Source organism: Callorhinchus milii, unplaced genomic scaffold (assembly GCF_018977255.1).
Source record: "Callorhinchus milii isolate IMCB2004 unplaced genomic scaffold, IMCB_Cmil_1.0 Scaffold24, whole genome shotgun sequence".
Classification (NCBI taxonomy): Eukaryota; Metazoa; Chordata; class Chondrichthyes; order Chimaeriformes; family Callorhinchidae; genus Callorhinchus; species Callorhinchus milii.
In genome coordinates, this window is record NW_024704765.1 from 8,685,698 (window position 1) to 8,702,056 (window position 16,359).

Here is a 16,359-nt window from a genome sequence, read left to right on the forward strand (position 1 = left end):
GTCTAGACGTACACATTCCAGCAGTGAAGAGCAATTGCCTTGGCTGACCCCACTCTAACCCTTGGGATGTTGAGTCCTGTAGCGTAGTGGTTAGAAGACTCACCTCGGAAGTGAGAGGATTCAGGTTTGATTCCTGGGCAGAGCGAAACCTTAGACAAGTTTCCTTACTCACACACCTCTGTTTAACGAGCAGTAAGAAGGAACCCGGTTGTTAGTCGATTGGTGGATTGCTTTTCCGGGATAATATATTTTAAAAAATCCACGATTGTTTGTGGGACGCTGCTGTGCACAATTGGTTGCCGCATTTCGCCCACAAAACACACAGTGAATTCACTTTACAGTATAGCCTGTGACGCGCTTTGAGATGTCTCGAAGACCTCAGGTGCTATATCAAATGCAAAGATTATTATGATTATTGTCAGCCAAGACCACACAGAACCGGTTTTGGAGGAGCCAGTCTCTCTGCGTGATCTGGAATTGTTAAGGCCAAACGAACGAACCGGTGTCGCAGGCTAAGACCAGGTGGAATTTTGGGCGTCCGGTGCTGTTCTGAGTAACCACGGGACGAATAAATACCCTTTAAAGCGATAACAAATTGGTCTTGAATCGCAGGCAAGCGGACCCATAAACCGCCTTCAAAACGTAACCAGCATTACTCAGACCAGTTCCGAGCAGACTGTTTATGTAGTGGGGCGTGGAAACTGGAAGTCTCGATCAAACAATGCAGTTGAGTTTTGCAACGCTTCGATAGCTAATCGTGGGGCTGATACCGATCGCAATGCGAGCTAACACGTACCAGCATCGCCGCCATAAAATGTTTTGCACTGGAAGTACAGTCGGAATACCCGGGACATGTTGGTCAGGTGTCAGTCGGTCGGTTGCGCTCTCGCCTCTAGTTTCACAATATTGTGGGTTCAAGCTCCACGTCGGGACTTGAGCTCACAGTCCAGGCTGACACTCCGGTGATGTGACATCCCTTTGGATGAGACGAGATACCAAGGGAGTGTCTGATAAGACATCCCACGGCGCTGTTGGAAAAGAGAAGGGAGTTTCTCGCCCGGTGTCCTGGCTGACCATCTCCCTCGTCCCCCCCCATAAAATGAGTCACCTGTGCTTGTGGGCACTTAACAGTATGCAAATCGTCTGTCCCAGTTTCCCCTACTAAATGCACAGTCACTACACTTGGCAGCCAGCCTTCAATGTTGCAGGTGCTGTGTCGAATGCAGGAATTATCCTTTTTTTTTTCTGTTAAGAAAGTCCACTTTTATGAGAGGGGGAGAGGGGGTATTAAAGATCATCAGAGAGGTGGGTATTGACCCAAAACGCCCAAGATTTTTTAAAAAAAAACACACAAGCGAGGATTTCATTCATCCTTTCCTTTCGTCGATTGGTAACGGAGAGAGTCCCCCCCCCCCCACCCACAGCGAAATCCACAGAGAGAGAGAGAGAAAGAGAGAGGGAAAGAGAGAGAGAGAGAGAGAAAAAAATACCCTCCCGACCGCGTGCCACAGAGAGCGGTTGTGGAGGAGAAGTGAAACACAAAGACGAAGTGTGTTCTGTGTCTGAACACAGAGAGAGAGAGAGAAAGAGAGAGAGAGAGACACACAGAGAGAGAGAGAGAGAGAAGGTGACTAATCCTGAGAATAAATGAAATCAAATGAACTTTGAGAGACCAGAGAGAGGGGAGAGAGAGAGGAGGGGGGAGAGAAACCCGACTGTACAGTACACAGCACTTGGAAGGAGGTGAGTGAGTGAGTGAGTGAGTGTGCGAGGAGGAGGAGGAGGAGGAGGGGGGCGTTTTGTGTGCAGTGTGGGCTGTGTGGGGGGGAGAGAGGAGAGGAGAGAAAGGGGCTTTAAAATACTCCTTCGAGAGTGGGTGAGTGAGTGAGAGGGAGTGGATACAACAGATAGAAAGAGAGAGAGAGAGAGAGGAGAGAGAAAGAAAGAAATAAGAGAGAGAGAGACAGTGGCCAAGAGAGAGAGAGAGATAAGAGAGAGAAAGAAAGAAAGAGAGAGAGAAAGAGAGAGGAGAGGAGAGAGAGAGAGGAGAGAGAAAGAAAGAAAGAAATAAGAGAGAGAGAGACAGTGGCCAAGAGAGAGAGAGAGATAAGAGAGAGAAAGAAAGAAAGAGAGAGAAAGAGAGAGGAGAGAGAGAGAGGAGAGAGAAAGAAAGAAAGAAATAAGAGAGAGAGAGACAGTGGCCAAGAGAGAGAGAGAGAGGAGAGAGAAAGAGAGAGGAGAGAGAAAGAAAGAAATAAGAGAGAGAGACAGTGGCCAAGAGAGAGAGCGAGAGAGAGAGATAAGAGAGAGAAAGAAAGAAAGAGAAAGAGAGAGGAGAGAGAGAGAGAGGAGGAGGCGGTTCTCTTGGAAGAATCCCCGAGGGAGGAGACTTTACAACGCAGCTTTGTTGGCTCGGAGCCCGAGTCTGACCCGGACGGACGCCCTGTGAGCGGAGAGACCGAGAGGGCAGTCTGAGCTACAAGGTCGGGACGTGCGGATGGATGGGATGGGTGTGCGTGAGGCTCTCAGCCCGTCCAGAGAGGACTGATCCCTCTTTTTTTTTAACACACACACACACACGAGAAGGAAAAGGGGGAGAGCGTCTCTCTCTCTCTGTCTCTCTCTCTCTCTGTCTCTCTCTCTCTCTGTGTGTGTGTGTGTAACAGTGTGTGTGAGAGAGAGTTACTGTGTGTGTGTGTGTTACCGCTTGGAATCTACACCGTGAAACGTCTGCGCTTTGGGATTTTAAAGCACATATATACATATAAATATATATAGATATATGTGTGTGTATATATCTCTGTCTCTCTCTCTGTGTATTTCAAGGGGAAGACTATAAGCTTCAAGAAGGATTTGTCCTGTGTTTGGGGGGAGAGGACAGAAGAACTTATCTACGCCTCCTGGGGCTTGTTTGGTTGGTGCGCGTTAATATTTTTTTTCCAGTGGTGGAAGACGGACAGAGACGCGCACAGACACACACAGAGAGAAGAGACAAGAGAGAGAGAAGAGAGAAGAGAGAAGAAGACGAGAAGAAAATACAACTTAAAATTAACGCCCGACAGCATCGAGAAGGATTTTAAAAACAAGGACTTGACGTGTCTGGGTCGGTGGATGGATAACGAAGGCGACGACAAGAGAGGAGACTGAAAAAAAAAGCCCCCGAGACTGGGAGAGAGAGAGAGAGAGAGAAAGAGACAGAAGAAAAGAGAAAGACAAGACAGACGTCTATTTTTTTTTGTTGGGGCGGGGGGGGGGGGGTGTGGGGGGTGATGTTCTTCTTAAGAGTCCCAGTGACTTGGCTTTGAGCTGCTGTTGTTTCTGGGGCTGAGAGAGGCTGTGACTGAGAGGGTTGAGTACTGTTCTGTGTGTGTGTGAGAGAGAGATTTTGTGGTGGTGGTGGGGGGGGGGGAGAGGAAGAAAGAGAAGGGGTCGCGTGTGTGTGTGTGTGTGAGAGCTTTGTGTGTGTGGGGGGGGGGGGAGGTGAGAGAGAGAGGGGGGGGTGTTAGTTGGAGGGGAGAAGGAGAGGGGGGAAAGGGGGAGAGTGAGAGAGGAGGAAAGGGGGAGTGAGTGAGTGAGTGAGAGAGAGAGAGAGAGAAAGAAGGAGCTGGTGGTTGTGGTGGAGAGGGAGTTGTGTGTGTGTGTGAGGGTGTGTGTAAGGGGGGAGGGAGGGAGGGGAGAGGAGAGGAAAGAAGGGAGTGGGTGGGTGGGGGGGAGAGGAGAGAGAGAGAGAGGGGGGGGTGGGGGGGAGAGGAGAGAGGAGTATGGAGACGGTACCGAGGGCTGGTTACCAGCCGCACCCGGGGCTTCAGCAGACGCTGAAGCAGTTCCACCTGAGCAGCATGAGCTCCCTGGGGGGGCCGGCGGCCTTCTCGGCTCGCTGGGCACAGATGATGTACAAGAAGGAGGGGGTCGGCAAGGAGGAGCCCCTCCTGCACCTCCCGGTCCAGCAGCAGCCGCCGCCGCCGGGGGTGGGGGCCCGACCCCCCCCCACCACCACCACCACCACCCGCCCCCGCCGGCCATGCCGGGCCCCCTGTTCATCCCGTCGGACCGCTCGACCGAGCGCTGCGAGACGGTGCTGGAGGGCGAGCCGGTGTCGTGCTTCGTGGTGGGCGGCGAGAAGCGCCTGTGCCTGCCGCAGATCCTGAACTCGGTGCTGCGCGAGCACACGCTGCAGCAGATCAACGGCGTGTGCGACGCGCTGCACATCTACTGCTCGCGCTGCACGGCCGAGCAGCTGGAGATCCTGAAGGTCATGGGCGTGCTGCCCTTCTCGGCCCCCTCGTGCGGCCTGATCACCAAGACCGACGCCGAGCGGCTGTGCAACGCCCTGCTGTACGGGGGCAGCTTCCCGCCGCCGCGCCGCTCGCGCAAGGAGTCGGCGTCGTCGTCGTCGACGGCCGCCATTGCTGCGTCGTCGTCCTCCTCCTCATCGTCGTCGTCCTCTCACGCTCGGGCCCACCTCGAGCTCGAGGTGACCGAGCGCAGCTTCCAGGTGTACCACGAGTGCTTCGGCAAGTGCCGGGGGCTGCTGGTGCCCGAGCTCTACACGGCCCCCCACGCCGCCTGCATCCAGTGCCTGGACTGCCGCCTCATGTACCCGCCGCACAAGTTCGTGGTGCACTCGCACAAGGCGCTCGAGAACCGGACCTGCCACTGGGGCTTCGACTCGGCCAACTGGAGGGCCTACGTGCTGCTCGGCCAGGATTACACCCGCAAGGACGAGAAGGCGCGGCTCGAGCGGGCGCTGGAGGAGGCCAAGGCCAGGTTCGACTACGGCGGCCGCTACAAGAGGAGGGCGTCCGGGGTGAGTGCCTCACCCTCACCCCCCCCCCTCACTCCCCTCTCACTCACTCGGTCACTCTCTCGGTCACTCTCACTCAGTCACTCTCTCAGTCACCCTCAACTCTCTCACTCTCAAGTCACTCTCTCACTCACTCTCTCTGTCACTCTCAAGTCACTCTCTCTCTCTGTCACTCCTCTCACTCTGAGTCACTCTCTCAGTCCCACTCAACTCTCTCGCTCTCAGTCACTCACTCTCTCACTCGGTCTCTCTCTGTCACTCTCAAGTCACTCTCTCTCTCTGTCACTCTCTCACTCTGAGTCACTCTCTCTCACTCACTCTGACTCACTCAGTTACTCTCTCAGTCACACTCACTCTCTCACTCGGTCACTCTCTCCGTCGCTCTCAGTCACTCATTCTCAGTCACTCTCTCTCACTCGGTCACTCTCTCTCTGTCACTCTCAGTCATTCATTCTCAGTCACTCTCTCTCACTCACTCAGTTACTCTCTCAGTCACTCTCACTCACTCTCAGTCTCTCACTCGGTCACTCTCTCACTCACTCTCAGTCACTCATTCTCAGTCACTCTCATTCACTCAGTTACTCACTCTCTCACTCACTCTCTCAGTCACTCACTCACTCTCAGTCACTCACTCTCTCAGCCACTCATTCTCTCAGTCTCTCACTCACTCAGTCTCTCTCTCTCACTCACTCACTCACTTCTCTTCCTCATCTCTTCTCTCTCCTCTCTCTCTCCCCCCCCCCCTCCCCTATACTTGTTGTATAAAGTCGTTTTAAGTTTAGGCAAAAAAAAACTTATTATTGTTATTATTTATTTATTATTATCATCGATGATAACCAGCACTTTTAATTCTCTCGTTAATGCCAATCTAATGGCAATTATTGTTTGATTGTTACTGCAATTAATAGCGTTCTTGTTAATCACGAACACTTTGGATTCTCCTATTAATACCAATATAATGGCAATGATCGTTTGATTGTTATTGTAATTAAAAGTTGTTGTTATTAATAACAAGCACTTTTAATTCTATTATCAATACTAATATAATGACAATTATTATTTTATTATTGTAATTAAAAGTGTATTGTTATTAATGGTAATAATATGATAATTACAATTTATCATTGTAATTAAAAGTATTATTGTAACAAACACGAGAGAAAAGCACTCGGGGTAAGTAAAGGGATCACTTTATCATCTCTCTCTTCCAGCCTCAGTTTTATATTATTTTTATTTTGGGGGCTTGCAATTAAAAGTGTTCTTCCAATTATTTATTTTACTATTGTTATTAAAAGCGTTAGTGCTCTCCCCATCATATACAGATTCTCTCTTTCCTCTCTCTCTCTCTCTCCACTTTTTAATCTTATCCCAACAAAATCATTAGCACGTTTATTCTGTAGATTTTATAATAACAATTATTGTTGTATATATACATGTGTGAGTAGATATATATATATATATATATATATATATATGCCTGGCCACAATGTCGCTTCCTCCCCCCTACTTTCTCTCTCTCTCATCATTTTTAAAAAAAGTTAATGTTTCTTTCACAACGCGTTCATTATTTACTGCTTAACCGCAGCACTTACTATACCGGCTCTCCCGATTGATGGTTTGGTTAAAGAGACGATTGTTTATGGGGCGGGCGGGGGGGGGGTGGGGAAGAAAGAGGAGGGGACGAGCCATGGTATCAAATCGTGTGCGTTTAAATACCCCCCTCCTCCCCCCTCTCCTGTACCCCTCCCTCCCCCTTCAGGGCTCATGCATGTTTCTGGTTTAAAAAAGAACACACACAATTGATTCTGTTGCTTGCAGGGGAGGGCGGTGCGTGTATTTATAAGTGTTTAGCGCCGCGTCTTAGGGGTGTGTTCGTTTTCTAAGAAATGTGTATTTGTAGGGAGGGGGCGGGGGGGTGGGTGGGGGGAGGAGACTTCTCCGTGTTAACAGGCTGGTCAGTGTAGAGGGTATAATTTTATCCACTCCACCTCTGTTCAGATCTTGGAAGAGATGTCATAGTCGGGGGTGGTGGGGGGGGGAGAGAGAAGACAGAGACTGAGAGAAAAACTCTTAATACATCTCTCCCCCCCCCCCCTCGTCCCCGTCCCTCGAATCAGAGAGAGGGAGGGAGGGAGGAAAAAAAACACAGGAATTTGGTTTTCAGTTGAAAGGAGATGATTTAAATGCACTCAAATCCATCCACGCTCAAACCAACTTATTTTTTGAAGTTGAAATGTTTTTTTTTTTGAGGTGGGGGTGGGGGGAGATTGTTAATAATCGCTTTTAAGGGCGGGGGCGACAGGAGTTAGTCTGTGAGATGATTGAGTTTTTAAAAAAAACTATAAAATATTTAAATCGCGCTTAGTCTCTCTTCCCCCCCCCCGCTCGCCCCCCACCTCCTATCATGTTAGAGACGGTGCTGTGATTGTTAATGGTGGGGGGTGGGGGGAGAGAGGGGATGAGAAGAGGGTTGGGACATGAATTGAGTGTTATCTCTCAAACTGAAATGAAAAGGGAAACTTTTTTAAAAACCAGGCGGGCCGTTTGCATCAATTGTGACTTTTGATGGAAAATGAGAAGAGCAAATGGAGCGGATTATTATAATAATAATAATTCTTGCATTTGATATAGTGCCTTATCGCGTCTTCGAGACGTCTCAAAGCGCTTCACAGGATATACTGTATATTGTACGGGCAGAAAACGCCAGTCAAATTGGATCGATCAGCCCAGATGGGGGAGGGGGGGAATTTGCGGGAGTTTTTTTTAAAAAAAATCATTTATTGTAAAATGATGTTTTTTTAAAAAAAACATTTAAGAGAAAATGGATATGTGTGTGTGTGTGTCCGTTCGGTTCCTTTTTGCTGTGTGTACATTTGAAACCAATTTCCGTTGAATGGGGAGCGGAGAGACGAGTGATGGGCAAACGGAGAGTGAGACTGAGAGGTGAAATACACAAGCTCTCTCTTTGTGTGTGTGTGTCTCTCTCTCTCTCTCTCTCCCCCACTCTCTTTCCTTACTCTATCCCGTGCTACCTCTCTCTCTCCCCCTTTTCTCTCTACTCTCCCTCACGTTCCTTCTTTTCCCCTGCTTTCCTATGACCCTCCCTCTCCACTCCTTCCCTTTCTCGCTTTCCTCAGTTTCTCTTCCCCTCTTCTCTCCTCCCTCCTCTCGTCCCTCTCCCCCCCTCTCCCTCCCTCTTTCCCCCTCTCCATCCCTCTTTCCCCTGCTCTCTCTTCCCCTCCTCCCTTCCTCTTCTCCCCCTCCCCCCCCCACCCCAGGCTGAGAGCTATTACTGCTACACAGAGACAGGAAGCCGCGGTAAGGGAACTTGTCTGGAGATTGCGAAAGAAAGGGAGAGTTTGAGCGTTGCAGGCGGATTGCGAAATACCGAGGACATGAAACTTTACTCTGACTCAGACTTGAACCTTGCATTCAGTCTCTTGCACGCACCTGTTCCTCCAATTCCCAATCCATGGAGAGGGTGGGGGGTTGGAATCTCACATCCCGTTATCTTCCTGCTCCTTCTTGTCATTAAAGTGGGTGGGGGTGTGGGGGAGGGTGAGATAGGAGGGGAATCAGAGAGAATTCCCCATATTACCATCGCGCTCTCTCTCTCTCTTTTGCTTGTTCTTGTAACTAGTCAGTGCAATGGGGGAGACATGTTTTTAAATTAAGAACAACTGCCTCAATTACTTAGATAACCGAGGAACGGATCATGTCCTAGATAAGTTCAGTCGATTAAGATCCATAAACAAAAGCGCAAAAGTTCCCAAATCCTGGTGAGTGACGAAGGTTAACTTGTTGGGGTGGTTGGGTTGAGTGGGGGGGTGGGGTGAGAAAGAAAAATTAAGAGATATTAATCTATCCGACAACTTTTTTTGTTTGAAAAAATGTTTTCAAACTTGCTGTTTAATAATAAACCTTACATTTGGTATAGTGCCTTATCATGCCGTTGAGACGTCTCACAAACGGTTGTGAAATGAATGACCAATTTTGTCTGGGGGAGAAGGGGGCGGGCGGGTTGGTGGGGGTGGGCGCGAATTGTCGTCCAGGACACCAGCAGAGAGAAACTCCCTTCTTCTGTTGCGACACCAGGGGATCTTAACATTGGCCTGAATAGGGCACAAGATGTGGAGCTCGGTTTAACATGTCACCCAAAGGCACCTCTGACAATGCGGTGCTCCCCCCAGTAGAACATCAGCCTAGAAGGGGTAAGAGTACTTTCACTCAGAGGGTCATTACCGCATGGGGAACTTTGCCACAAGAGCCCATTGAAGCCAAGAGCATAACATGCCACCGGCAATTGGATTAATATTTATACAGGAACAGTATTGGAGGAGAGAGTTAAGGACCGTAATTGGGATTGAAGTCCAGTGGAGGAGCTCGCACAGGCTCGACAAGGTGAATAGCCTGTCTTTCTCTCTTTCCGCCCAACCAATTAATGTGTATCTCAACTTCCAAAAACTCAAGAGACAAGGTCTGACTGTCTTATCACCAGGTGAACCAAATTATTTACCAATGGCCAGGCTGCTTTACACAGCCTTTACTCCACATTGGGCTCTGTTCTGGGTTTCACACAGTGATCGTCAACCACAACAAAAAAAGAACATTATGTTCATATAGTGCCTTTCATGTCGGAAAGATGTCCCAAGACAGTGGACAGTTAAAGTTAAGGGATTGCACCTGAACTAGTGGTTGGAATCAAGAGGGGTGAGAGGGCGAGTGTAGGAGGGTGGCCGAAAGCACAATCAAAGAGAAAGTCTAGAGACGCCCTTTTTTTGAAGGAGGTAATAATAATAATAATAATCCTTGCATTTGATATAGCGCTTTTGGGAGCGATTCTACATTATTTAAATAAAGGAGGCAAGGTGTACCCCAGAGGGTGGACGTCTCGAGGTGCTTGATCAGGGCGATGGGGAACATTGAGTACAGAAGGAGGGGTTTTGGGGTGTTGACCAAAAGCGTTGGTTTTAGTGTTGGAGATACCGACTTCAGGTGGGATGTTAAACCCATCTGTGCGTCTGCGCCCTGTTCATGAAAGATTCCATGATGTTACTGGGGAAAAAGAGAAGGGGGTTTCTCCTGGTGTCCTAACCGGTGGTTCCCCCAGATAAATCGGCCGTTCACCTTGTGGCTATTTTATCCGAAAAGGTTGACCATAGCAGATTTTTAATGCAATAATGTTCACCCAATCTGCTCTACAAGTTGATAATATAGCAATAATCCTAATATATGATGCAGCGCCTTTCACATCTGGAAGACATCTCGAAGCGCTTCACAGGATTTACCGTGAAGTGCAGTGACTGTATTTATTTGGGGAGCGAGCACGGCAGCTGGGTTGCCCACAGCAAAAATCTCACCCACAGCCGTGAAGCGAGTGATCAATTTTTAGCGAGAGGACACCAGGAGAGAGAAACTCCCTTCTCTTTTCAAATAGAGCCGCGTGGAGGGATCTTTAACGTCTACCTGAACAAGCAGACGCGATCTTAGTGTCGCATCTCATTCGAAGGCCGGTGCCTCCCAACAATACAGCGATCACCCCCACACCCCCAGCACTGCATTGGAGCATCAGCCCACCTTATGATAGAACGCCACCCTCAGCAACGTATTGTAAACAAGAGCGTGTGTGTTTTTTCAAAAGTAAATGAAAATTAAGCAACGCAGCCCAATGCACTGGCGTTTAGATGGTGCAAACGTGCCTTGAAAGTTGCTCAAAGGAATTTACGCAATTGGCTGCCGCATTTTGCCCACAAAAACACAGTCATTCCACTTCACAGTATATGCTGTGAAGTGCTTTGAGGCGTCTCAATGACGTGATAAGGTGCTGTATCGCATGCACGGGTTAGTAGTATTGTTATTATTATTAATAAGCAATTTCCACGCTGTGGGTTCAAGGTACCAATCATTGTGGTGTAATTCCTCGTGTGTTTTACTCTAAATATTTAGCTCGAGTTCGAATCTTAAAGAATTTTTAATTGTTGTGAAAGCCTCAATGATATGCAAATGAAGTCAATTATATGTCGGGTTTTTAATTAGCAGCCAGGTTCATGTGTGAAGTGGCTCCGATTAATTATGTGACACATCTGCTGCTGTAATTTGCTTGATTCCTGCAGACCATCAGAACGGTGAGATTTGCATCTTTTAGGTAGTTTTAACAAGAAAGGGAAGGATTTGCCGACGGATGAGCCGTGTTGCGCCCCCACTTTGTGCGGTGTTTCGACTTTTCAAACGGGTTGAATGGAGGGAGACGGGGCGCTTTGATTGCGGAGTGCAAATTTGTTTTAGCCTAACGTTCTGATGATCTGCCGCTGCTCACACACGCTGCCTTGCGCATGCTCACATACAAATACACACGAGCGCCCACACATACATGCTCACAAACTCGGATATGTATATACAGACGCCCACAAACTCAATTATGCACCCACATGTACATAAACGCATGCCCTGTACATACGTCAACAACTTATGTATATAGTGTGCCTCACGCAGGGTAACGTCCCAGCGAGCTTCTACAAGCCCACATAGACACGTACACATAGGCACATGCACATACACCTGACCCGAAACGCACACAACTAGTGCATGCACATACACACCCGCGTATATATAATATATAAACATGCAGCCACTAGATTGGTCCCAAAGAGAATTACACCGAGAAACTAAAATCCCCAAACGAGCCTTGTTTTCTTTGAAGGAGAAGGAGACGGGATTGTTTTGTAGGAAGGTCACTCACTCTGGAACATCTCTAGGGGCTTTTCCTTACACACCGGCATGCTTGCTTTGCTGTTTGTTATTCTTTTATTGATTGTAGTGAAACAACTCGAAAGGGTGTGCGCGCGTGCGCTTGCGTGCCTATGGTGTGTACCTACTGGTGTTGGCGGTTGAATGAGATACAGGCGTGTGAAAAGGTACTCTCTGACATGAGCACGGTGACCGAGTTCTTCTGTGGGGAATTGTAAATACACGAGACGGGCTGACATGGTGAATCATGCCTGTATAAATTGCGTGGACTCTCCTCTCTCTCTCTCTCTCTCCCTGAATTTCACAATAATGGTCCCGAACTGCAGGGACTGTGTGTGTGTGTGTGTGTGTCTGATCTACGCCAATCGTTTGTAAGTTCATTGCCCGATGACTGGGTTTGGCGTGATTCTGAACTGTGGAGAGTGTGTGTGTGTGTGGGGTGGGGGGGGGAAGAGAGGGGGATGGGGGGGACAGGACGGGGGAGGGTGGGAGAATCATGAAATCCTCAACTAATTGGGAGTTCTTTTGTGGATTGCTGTCTCCCCACTTGTTCCACCATCTATAGAATTGCCGCTCTTCCTTTTAAGCGCTCAGAGACACTATGTTATTTAAAGTTGTTGTTGTTGTTCCTGTTCTCTCTCACGTGTGAGCTACCGGCTCCGACCCTGCTCCAGCCCCCCCCCACCACCACCACACACCTCCCCCTCCCCTCCCCTCCCGACCTCTTTTGAAACTTGGTACGTCCCTCTTACCTATCGTGACTATCACAGAATCCCTTCGGGTTACCATGACCTCTCGCTGTGTGCTTTGTTGTGTAGTCTCTCTGTGTTGTTATACAGAGAGCTGTGACGCTCGGGGGGGGGTGGGGGGGGGGTATAAAGTTCAGGTGTTTCGTTTTGTTCGGTTACCAGTAAACAATCTTGTCTCTTTCTCCGTCGTGCGGTTAATATCTGACTGTAGGGGAGGTGTGGGGTGTGTGTGGGGGGGTGGGGGGTGGTCTTAGTTTGCGGGTTGGGTAACGGCCTGCGTACACAGTGTGCACAGTCGTGCGAACTAAACGCAAGTGCGCAGAGGGAAATTGCAGCTTCCCTTCACAATCACGTGATTAATCGAGAGCACTAACTCTGCACCCCGCACGTTAATTGCACAATTACATACACGTGTTTGCACGTGGTTAACCCAACCCGCAAAATGTGGGCTGTTAACCCAACCTGGAAATTGGGGTGTGGGGAGGGGGTGGAAGATCTCCTCCCACTTGTCTTTGGTTAGTTGGGTTTGCCTGGGAGGTTAGGGGCTATCTCTAAGCTTAACTTGTCCCTTATCATCCTTGCAATTTGATAAAACACCTTTTGAAGTTGTCTCAAAGCGTTTCACGGGGTGGTGGGGGGGGGGAGGTTAGCAGCTTAGGTGTAGTGACTGTACTTGTAGTGCTCCGAGACTCTACGCTGCGCAAAGGGCGCTCGATGAATGCAAGTCGCCGTCGTCAGCGAACGCGCCAGAGCAATCGATGATAGAGTTAATCTTTGCATTTGATATAGCGCTTTACCACATGGTTGGAACGTCTCGAGGCGCTGCACAGGATAGGCTGTAAAGTGTAAAGCGAATCGACTATACTTTGTGGGCGAAAGGTTGGCAGCCAATTGCGGAGAGCGGTGGTGGATTGAGTGACCGATTTTTATTTGCTAACAGTCCTACAAATGAATTAAGGTTATTAGCAAGCTGATCTCCTCTCCCCCCCCCCCCCCCCATCCTTGTTATTTGATGCTATTGGGAATAATTTAAAGCAGTGTTCTGTGCGCGCGCTCGTGTGTGGGTGGGTGTGTGTGTGTGTGCGGGGCTGGTGCCTAGCGTCTGCCCGGCAGGAACGATGTTCCAAGCACTGACACGGGCAGCCAGTCTGTCTGACTTGCGGAGAATGTTCAATAAAATCGGCGTGGGGAGGGTGGTGGCTCGAAGGGATGGCGGTGGGGCCGGGGGAGGAGGCAGGGGGTGCATGTTTGTTTATGGCACGACTTGGTGAAATGTTTTTGACTGCAGCGGGGAAGGGGGGGTGGGGGGGGTGCGGCTGACTGTGTGTCCCAGACACAATGTCCCGAGTTCTGCTGCAGTGTATCCACTGGCTTTGTGCAGTGATGTGCGCACCATTCCCATGTGTTTCCCGGAGACTGAGAGAGGAGGGGGGGTGGGGTGGGGGGTGGGAAGGGGGCACTGACGCATGACCCTCGTGCCACTCCTGTCCCGCCTCTTCAAAAGGGGTCTCAGGAACGCAGATGTCAAAGGGGGTGGGGAGGAGAGGGGGCAAGAGGACAAAGAAACGATCATTGGCGAGGGGAGGGGGAGGGCGAAAGGGAATACCCACCCCCCGCCCCCCCACTTCCCGAATAAAATTGGTCGTTCTTTCACTACGTGGCTGTTTGCTGTGTGGAAAGATCAATTCCGATAACTTATTTAAGCTGAAGGAGGGCGGAAGCCACTTCAGTAAAACTGCACAAGGGTTAGTCTGTCTGCAGTGAGGTGAGCAACTCTCTCCCTCTCCAGTCCAGCCTCGAAGCTCGACTACAATAAAAATATAAATAAATAATATTAATTAATTAATCCGCGCATTCGATACGTGCGGGCGCCTGAACATCCCGTCGAGACGCCTTTCAGTGTCCGGGTTCATTGACTGTGTATAGGGGTCGGAAACCCCACGTTGTCCTCAGCAGGTTCCCAATGTTAGTAACGAGCGGCAACACTCAACCCCGCAACCCCCTCCTTCCACTCGCTCTCCCCACTCCTCTCCACCTCACCCCCTCGGCACACCCCCTGCCACTCACCCACACAAAAAGAAAAAGTTCCGAAAAGTTCTATCCCACACAGTCGCTGCGGATTAGCATAAGAGAAGAGCCGCGATATGAAAGGAGGACTCGATTCCCAAGGTGCCCCCGCCGTCCCCAGTCGCTCTTTTGTCTGCCCGTTTGAATATTAAAGGAGGAGGCTAGAGTTTCACAGACATCTCGTCAAAAGACTCTTCTCTTCCCCTCCCCCGCCACCCCCACCCACCTCCCCCCCCCTCCCTCCCCCACCCATTCAAAGATTTGTGTTCTGTTAGCCTGGTTGCCAAGTTCCTTCACGCCTCTCCCCTAGTTCTCGCTGTCTGTGTTTTTAAGAGAGAGGCACACAGCACAGAGACCATGCGTGTGTGTGTGTGTGTGTGTGTGTGTGTGTGTGTAAGGTGGTCGCTCTCCCCCCCCTCCCCCCCCCCCCCGATCAATAAGGAGCTGAATGTAGTTACTGATTATTAGGCCGGTTACTGGGTTATTATAGTAAGTCTCCCGCCTTTGATACTGTGCCTTATCACGTCGTCGAGACACACATGGCAAAGCGTTGCACGGGGTTTTAAACCATTACATGGAGTCTCCGTGTGAGGTTGCTCTTGCGAGGTGCTCGGACGTAATGCTCTGTTGGTTACTGTCCTCTCGCTGTGTCGAGGGTTGATTTTTATATTCCGTTGTGTTGCTATACTGTTCCAACTTTGTGTGTGTGTGTGAGTGAGAGATTAGGCCAGAAAGCAAGGGTTAAATTTGGCTTCCATTCCCCTCCCCCCCCCTCTCGTACACGTATACACTCCTGACTTTTAGCTCACCGGGAAGAGGGGGCGGGGAGGAGGGAGAGATGAATGGCACTGGGGTTAGAGTTTAGATTTCTGGGTAAAGTACTTTCGGAGTAATGGCCGAACATGTGTGAGAGCTCAGCGTATGGTTCTGCTGTCCTCTGTGAGCGCTGACTGCACAGTCTATGAATGTTTGCGGTGGCCGGCAGTCTGGTGTTTGTGTGTGTGTGTGTATATATATATATATAAAAAATCTCGTCAACAGATGTGCGGAGACAGACGGTGACCGACCGGGCAGTAACTGTTTACAAAGGTTTAATCCAGTGCTAAATATTTTTGAGTGTGTGTGTTTGTGTGTGAGCGAGTATCTACATATATAGATACTCACACACACACATATATATATATATATATGCTCCGAGACACTGCCCCATGTGAAGGGCACTGTATAAATGCAATATTAATCCAGTGCTAAATATTTTTGAGTGTGCGCGCGAGCGTGTGTGTTTCTACATGCATCTGCGTCCTGAGTGTATGTGTGTGCGTGGTGTGTGGGTCAGAGCAAACCACACTGACACACACACGCACGGGATCTTTTAACTCTTCACAGGATCTTTTAACGTCCACCCGACGGTCACCGTCAAGATTCACCTTAAAGTCATATTTATAGTCGAGGCTCTTTTTCGGGGAACTCACTGGGTGGATGGGATGTGGGGAGCTCCTGAGATGGGACAAAGACAAGATGTCTCGGAAGTAAGATAGGGAAGCATGTGTAAACTCAGCGCTTCTCTTGCTCTCTCCCACACTCTCTCTCTCTCTCTCTCCCTCTCTCTCTGTCTGAGGGAGAGAGACGCCGGGAACAGAAACGTGAGCACGTCTCCGGAAGAAAGACAGAACAGAACTGGTGGCGGGTCAAAACCAAGCGAGGCTGGGGATCTTGGAAGGGGTCGGGTGTGGGGGGAGGGAGGGGGCTGGGGCTGAGGTGGGGGCGGGGAGGAAGCAGGAGACAGATGGGAGAGAGGAACAGGAGGGACAGCTGGGGGCGGGGGGCGGTGGGGGGGATGGGAGGAGGGGTCAGGGCACTAGCCGAATCCCAAGAACAGAGGGGAGCTGCTGATGAAATGCAGCCAAGATACAAAGGTTTGACAGCCTGGGCCAATTCCAAAGCCACTCAGACAAGAGAGGCCATGAATGGGCGGGGAGGGGGGGGCAGGCG

The 16,359-nt window shown here is 49.8% G+C and overlaps 1 protein-coding gene and 1 long non-coding RNA gene across 2 annotated transcripts in view; both read left to right on the forward strand.

Annotated features, from left to right (window-relative positions):
- The first annotated feature begins 2,308 nt into the window (after positions 1-2,308).
- Positions 2,309-3,190, forward strand: LOC121850710. The gene is made up of 2 exons (XR_006085718.1): positions 2,309-2,483; positions 2,827-3,190. It is a non-coding gene; the product is annotated as an uncharacterized LOC121850710 (long non-coding RNA).
- Positions 3,191-3,714: 524 nt separating this feature from the next.
- Positions 3,715-16,359, forward strand: part of skia (v-ski avian sarcoma viral oncogene homolog a) — a 54,464-nt gene continuing 41,819 nt past the window's right edge. The window contains exons 1-2 of the mRNA XM_042343694.1: positions 3,715-3,946; positions 4,009-4,807. Coding sequence (XP_042199628.1) covers positions 3,762-3,946; positions 4,009-4,807 — 984 coding nt within the window. The 5' untranslated portion in view covers positions 3,715-3,761. The remainder of the gene's footprint in view (positions 3,947-4,008; positions 4,808-16,359) is intronic.